General features: G+C 40.6%; 1 protein-coding gene across 1 annotated transcript in view; it reads right to left on the bottom strand.

Annotated features, from left to right (window-relative positions):
* The window catches only part of LCP1 (lymphocyte cytosolic protein 1 (L-plastin)), a 67,607-nt gene that overhangs the window by 42,910 nt on the left and 17,465 nt on the right, over positions 1-7,232 (bottom strand). The window contains exons 2-4 of the mRNA XM_005861394.2: positions 2,582-2,669; positions 1,352-1,515; positions 337-466 (exon numbers count right to left, since the gene is read on the bottom strand). Of these exons, the coding sequence (XP_005861456.1) occupies positions 337-466; positions 1,352-1,515; positions 2,582-2,645 (358 nt within the window). The 5' untranslated portion in view covers positions 2,646-2,669. The remainder of the gene's footprint in view (positions 1-336; positions 467-1,351; positions 1,516-2,581; positions 2,670-7,232) is intronic.

The following is a 7,232-nucleotide window of genomic DNA, read 5'->3' as shown; positions in this document are numbered from 1 at the left end:
GTGGGGTGGGAACCAGGTGGAGGGGAGCTATGGGAGGAAAAAGAGGAACATCTGTAATAATCTGAAAAATAAAGATTAAAAAAAAGATTATTTGGTATTGGGCCCTACCTAGAGCTGGAACTACGGGCCCACTTATGCAATGAAAAATAGGCAATAGTCAATAAATTAATCTTAACTTCTATCTTTCTTTGTATCCCTTAAGTCTGAATACTAAGTTTAGAATCTGTAATCCCAAAAGACATCCTTTCTACATGGTTCCCTCTCCCTCTGCCCTCAGCTCTTACCTCATCCCAATACCCTCTCTACCTCCATGCCACACCCATTAGTACAACTTACCTGAATAGGAGTGTTGGGTGTCAACACTAGACTGCTCTGAAGTACCACCAATTGCACAAATCCCTTCCTTCTTATTGATTGCTTTTCTAAAGGTCTTGGCAACGTCGGTGCTTTTTAGGCCATGAAAAACCTGCAAAAATATAATCCTATATAATAAAAGGCTAACATGCAAATAGACTGAATGGCAGAACAACCGGAACAACCAAACAACCGGTCGCTATGATGTGCGCTGACCACCAGGGGGCATGTGCGGAACATGGCAGGCGTTGGCCATGGCAGGATGGTGGAGCAGGTGAGCAGGGGTGCCAGACCAAGGCGGGGCACTGGTTGCTGTCATTGAGACGAGCCTCTGGTGGTTACTGAAAATTCTTTGCTCCTGTGCACAGTGGTCCGCCACAGTCCTACCCGGCGCTTGCACCTGCACTGGCTCCACTCACACCTGATGCTGGCACTGGAGCCACCACTCACACTCACTGCCAGTGCCTGGCACTGGTCCCAATAGCTTGGTGCCATCAGCGGGTGCAAGCGGCGGCTGCCGGCCATGATCGCCCCTGAGGGCTTCTCCACCACCCCATGCTCCTGAAGGGCGATCGGGGCAGCAGCTGCCGCTCGCACCCACTGACAGTGCTGGCCCCACTTGCGCCCCTCCCGGCGCCGGCCGCAATCGCTCTGCACTGTCAGCGGGTGTGAGTGGAGCCGGTGCTGTCAGTGCATGGGAACTGTGGTGGAGGGAGTGGGGCTGCCAGCAGACAGGGGACCGGGGGAGGGGCTGGGCGGGGGCGTGGAGGATGGGCCGAGACCTGCCCCTGTGCCCACCGCAGCCTCGTGGCCCACAGTTCCTTTCAAGGTGCAGGAATTTGTGCACTGGGCCCCTAGTGTATCTATAGAAATCCAATATGTGGTCAAGAAAACCACAAAGAATACATAATGTTGAAGAGTGGAAATACATTTCTGTATATTTTTTTGAATTAAAGTTCCAAGTTTCAAATGCATCTCCTTGTATTATGCATCATACCTTCATAAACTCATCAAAACTGATCCTTCCATCCTTGTCCAGATCACCTGTAGCCATCAAGTTTTCTGTAATTTCTCTCACTCTGTATCCAGGCAGAGGCAAGCAAGCAGCCTTGAACAGGTCATTCAACTCATTGCAGCTGATGTACCCATTCCCATCAGTATCTGTAAGGCAAATGACAAATTGTAGTTTCAGAGCAATTCAACTAAGAGCATGAAGAAAAGTGAGCGAGGGCTAGGTTAGAAGTGAACAGGCAGCAGAGCAATCATTCAGGGGTGATGACCTGATCCTGTGCAAGAGTTGGACTCTCACAAGAGGCCTATTGCTATTGGATATGTTCCTTAACATCACTTTCAACATTCAGGAGTCATAATTTCAAAATAGAGGTCTGGCAACAGAATCTAAAGGGTCTCTAATAAAATCAGATGAGAAAATAATAATAAATCATAGGCTTAGAGATAAGGAGTAAGAAAAAGTATGAGAATTCAGAGAATAAACACCACTGAAAGCAGGAGAAATGATACAAGGATACAATTGACCCTGCAGTACTTCTGTCTTTCAGCTGACTCTCCTCTGAGTGTAAATCAGAAGTAGAAACATAACAAAGGATACCTTCCTTGTCATTAGGGCGACAGGTGCCTGGCAACCTACCATGTCTGATAGCTAACGTTTCAAAGATATGCATCATATGTAGTGCTGTTCCACCTTATGGAAGCAATTTGACTTGAAAATGCAATGACAGGGAACCATATTGGTGAACAGAAATTGTTTACATAATTGCTTGGTCTGCTGGTGAATCCAGGCCTTTATTTAGAAGTCATTATTTTATAAACTGTACAAAGGGATTTCCAAATTGTCAAGCTTGGTTTGTAAAAAAATAAATAAAAAATGATATAATAAAAAAGTATTATGAAATAAATAAATTATACAAAAAAACACACATAGAAAACAATAACAACAAAGAAAGTAGATGCAATAAAAAGATGAGACTTAAGAGCCATTTCCAGGAAAAGCTACAGGTAAGAAAGGGCCCATATTTCATGTTTTGATAGAGAAAGAAGCATTTTCTTGAAAGATATCTTTCAGAATTAAATTCCCTAACTCCTTTAACCAATACCATTGTATTCTTGCTACTTCTGCTATTTTTTTTTTCATTTTACCATTTCAATGAATCTGTCCTGAAGTCATAAAGAAGAGAATTGTGCCACTTGAGGTACCAGATCTACTCACCAACTTTGGCAAAAGCTTCTCTGAGCTCCATCATTTCTTCATCAGACACTGATCCTCTGGCCATTTTTTATTGCTTTAGGCAACAGATCTGCAGAGGGGAAGAACATAAGGAATGACTGTTGTGCATGTTAATTCTTAATGTGCCAATTTCTTTAAAGAGCAATTTCCATTTATTAAGTGAAGAACTATTTCTCTGCATCCCTCATAATTTATAACTATCTTTCAAAATTGTAAGAAATAGTTTTTTGTTTTGTTTTTGTTTTTTAACCTTCCATATGGTGGTGTCTGAAGATGGCTCTCACCAGTCTCTCCTCTCCCTATTATGTACTGCTGCTTACATTTGGAGCAGAGCTGATTTCCCTCCCCTGGAACCTGGCCTGATCCTGTGACTGCTTTGACCATTTAGAAGGCTAGAAAATCTATGTCTCAATTAGAAACTTCTGCTTTCTTCCTTTTGGAATGCTCATTCTTGGGATGTTCCCTCTCACTGCCATGCAGTGAGATGTCCAAGTCACATGAAGAAGCCAATGAAGGGGAACTGGATGCTCTGGTTAACAGTTCCTGCTGTGCCTCCAGCTGACAGGCAGTTTCAACTGCCAGCCACCTGACTAGGCCATTCTGGATGTTTCAGCCCATGTGAGCCCCCAGGTGTCCACAATCTAGTTAACATCACATGGAGCAGAAGAATCACCCAGCTGTGCCCATTAAACCAACAGAGTCAAAAGAGATGATAACATGATTGTTTTAAATCACTAAACTTTGGAGTAGTTTGCCACACAGCAATATAAAAGTAAAAAAAAACCCACTTAACTTTCATCTAGATGTCTTTTAGACACATTGTCATGTTCATATTTAAAATTAATATATTTGGCCAGCACAAAAGATACACTTTATAACTTACAAGGATGTTATCAAAGTTCTGTAAACATTTAGAGAAAAAGAAAGAAAATTTGACTAATAATCAATATATGGGAATCTGAGGGGCTTTTAGGTGTTCTCTTCTCAGAAAGTCTAGTTTTGCTGAGAAATGTAATGCCAGTGCTAGAGTTACTTCTCTTTTCCCGTGCATTACTGCTGCCTTGGATGGATAGAAAGAGAATGAAACATAAAATGGATTATATTGGAGAATATAATGCCCCTAGCTAATCCACACCAGTATGTTTCAAATAAGACTTTCACTAAATCTTACTGTATTTCCTGGTGGGGTGGGTGGGAGTGTGGAGGATGGGGTATTTCTATAATTATATTTTGGGCATGTTAGTGAAACTACTGATTTTAAAAAATATTTTAAATTTGTGACAGGATGTTTTAAATTGATTTCCTTTTCTACATTTTTACATTATTCTATAATGCTGTACTTGTTCCTAGTGGCAACCAACAAGCACACAAAAATGGAGACAATTTTAACACTTAAATCTGCAGGCCAAAAATGCATTATGCTTAATTTTGTAAATCCACATCCATAATTCACCAACTTACTATCCTGTCATGTACATATATCAGTGCTTTCAAACGTTTTTTTCCCCATGTGATCCTTTGTGAACAGAAACTTTACATGTAAATAAAAGTGAACAAATGAAAACAAAACCATAAGACCAATTCTGGGAGCCTTTGGTTGAAAAAACCCCAAATGTTCTCCTGCCTCCACTATCCCACCTCCTTGTCACCTTGTGTACCAGTGGAAACTCCAGGGAGAATCATTTAAAAATTGTGGAATTAAATACAAGGGTACGGTCTTTTTTTTTTTTTAGTTTTATTCATTTCAAACGGGCCGGATCCGGCCCGCGGGCCGTAGTTTGCCCACGGCTGCCCTAACCACTCCCCTGCCAGCCTGATTGATGCCTAAGTGCTTCCCTGCCGGCCCGATTGCCCCCAACTGCCCCCTCTGCAGGCCTGGTCGCCCCCAACTGCCCTTCCCTGCTGGCCACCTTGTGCCCAAATGGGGGCAGCCATCCTGTGCAAGGGTGTGACAGTCAATTTGCATATTACCTCTTTATTATATAGGATACTAGAGGCCAGATGCATGAAATTCGTGCAAGAGTAGGCCTTCCTTCCCCGGCTGCTGGCACTGGCTTCCCTCTGGCACCCAGGACCCGGGCTTCCCTCTGGCTGCCGACAGGCACTCAGGACCTGGGCTTCCCTTGCAAACCTGGCTTCATCCAGAAGGTCATCTGGAAGGATGTCTGGTCTAATTAGCATATTATGCTTTTATTATTATAGATATATAGATAGTTATTTTTAAAATTCCTTGAACATATATTTTACTATCAATAAAAATTAATTTTATTATTATTTACCTTATCTATTTAAAAAGGCCTTGGTCCATTGGGTTCTCAGAAGGATAATATAAAATGTTGAGGCCTTAACTGTATAAGCAAACACAATCTCATTTATACATCACGATAACCCTCAGAGGTAGGGCCTGGCTATCTGACTGCCTTATCTTCTCTTCACTTCCCTTCCTTCCTTTTTGTCTGCCTGTCTCTCTATCTACCTCCCTCCTGTATTTTTTTTTTCTTCTTTCTTTTTCACTGTCTTGTTTCAAAAAAAATTTGAGCCAGGTTACAAGGATATATCCAAATTTGAGAACTAAGCCAATAAGATTATGTAATCTGTGAGGAGAAATAAGATGTTGGCAGGGAAGAGTGTTAATACTTCAAATACATGGTTAGGACTGCATATTTTGCTAGAAGTGGGCTGAAAATCTAGTTCCATGTTCTTCAGAAATTAATGCAAAAAAGAAAACATCATCAATTACATAATTTACTCTATTTATACGAGACAAACCAATTTTCTTAGGGCTGCAGAAGTAAGGTTGATAGTAATACCATTACCCAGGCCTCAAAATGAAGACACTTGGGGGATGTAGTAAACACAGTTTTTTTTTTTTTTTATAACTTCCATCAATGAAGGCTAGTGGCATAAGTATATATATTCTCATTTTTTAGGGCAGGAAGCAGAAGCTCAGAGAAATTAAGGTACATTATCCCAGATTACACAGGTAGGTAGAAGAGCAGCCAGGATTCCAACTCTCAATTTTTTCTCCTCTCCCATGATGTCTATTCAGGTTCAATGCCTTCACATTTCTGTTAGACACTCATTTCATCCATCCATTCATTCACTCTGAATTTTTCATTAAGTACCTTTAATATGTATAACCCATGGAAGATTAAAAATAACTGTAATACAGAAAACATATCTAAGTATTCTAACTTGAGAAGCTTTTGCTTTCATGTATTAAAACAGAAATCAAGGCTTCTGTTTTAAGAAATTAGTATATAACTTTGTACACTTTACTAAATTCTGGTGACTAATTTGGCTTGATTCTCTTTTATACTCTCTACCAAAACTCTATGTATGTATTAAGAGAAGGCTCTCCCCCATCATATTTTAACAAGGTTTTTGGTAAAATCTGGTCTAAAGTCCTAGAGCTGGCCGGCCCTAATTTCTAGGCTTTAGGTGTCTTAACATCTCTTGGTTTATGAATGTTCATAAGATTATGAAATAAATTCATCCACTTAACAAATATTTAATGAATGCCTACTATAAGCAAGGCACTGTTCTTCATTTCAGGTGAGGCATGTCTACAATGACCTAATTACCTGGAAAGCATGAAACAATGTGAAAAGTAAAGAGAATGAAGGGGATCTCTAAATTGAAACTTGGCCCTATCCTTTGACATAAGAGTTGTAGATTTTAGACCACTGTAAGAGACTGGTGAGAAACACAAGAAAAGGCAGAAGTACAAGAAATGAGAATACATTTAAGGGTCAAGAGCAGGGCCAAGGAAGAAAAGACTTACATTTTGAGGTGGAAAAAAAATAAGATCATGCTATCATGAAAAAGTAGAAAACCATTTTAGCCTAAAAATTGCATCACCCAATTCAAATAAAAGACCTAGAAAGAGAAAAAAAGCACTATTTTAAATCCATGTAAAACAATGTTTTTAAGCCATGCCAGGTAGGTAAAGATGAAAAATCTAAGCATCTGAATAATCACATTTTACAAATAGATTTATAAATAAGTTCTGCTCAGAGAAGCCATACAGTGAGACAGCCTGCAAATTTTAAAAATCTAAAACACATTAGTGATTTAATAACTAAAGGAAAAGAGAGTAGATTGAAATAGCTTAAAAGGTGAATTGGAGAATGAATAGTCAACAGCCTAAGTTACTATGATACTGTTTGTTGTTTGTTGGGCTCAAACACAAATAGAGAAATTGCCTTTACCATCAGAATGAGCAGAAAGTCTTGGAAACACAACCCAACTTTCAGAGACAGGAGGAATCTAAGGAATAATCTATACTAATAAAAGGGTAATATGCAAATTGGTCACGACCGGATATGCTAATTAGTCATGACTAGTATGCAAATTGGCCATCACTCCAACACAAATAATGAGAGGGATATGCTAATTAGCCCTGGTATGCTAATTAGTCATGACCAGTATGCAAATTGACCATCACTCCAACACACAAGATAGCTGCCCCCATGTGGTCAAAGATGGCCACCACAAGATGGCCTGCAGGGGAGGGAAGTTGTGGGCAAATAGGCCAGCAGGGGAGGGCAGTTAGGGGTGATCAGGCCAGCAGGAAAGGGCAGTTGGGGGCAACCAGGCCAGCAGGGGAGGGCAGTTGGGGGTGATCAGGCCA

Source organism: Myotis brandtii, unplaced genomic scaffold (genome assembly GCF_000412655.1).
Source record: "Myotis brandtii unplaced genomic scaffold, ASM41265v1 scaffold15, whole genome shotgun sequence".
Lineage (NCBI taxonomy): Eukaryota > Metazoa > Chordata > Mammalia > Chiroptera > Vespertilionidae > Myotis > Myotis brandtii.
Note: the sequence above shows the minus strand (reverse complement) of the source record. Positions and strands in the feature narration are given on the sequence as shown.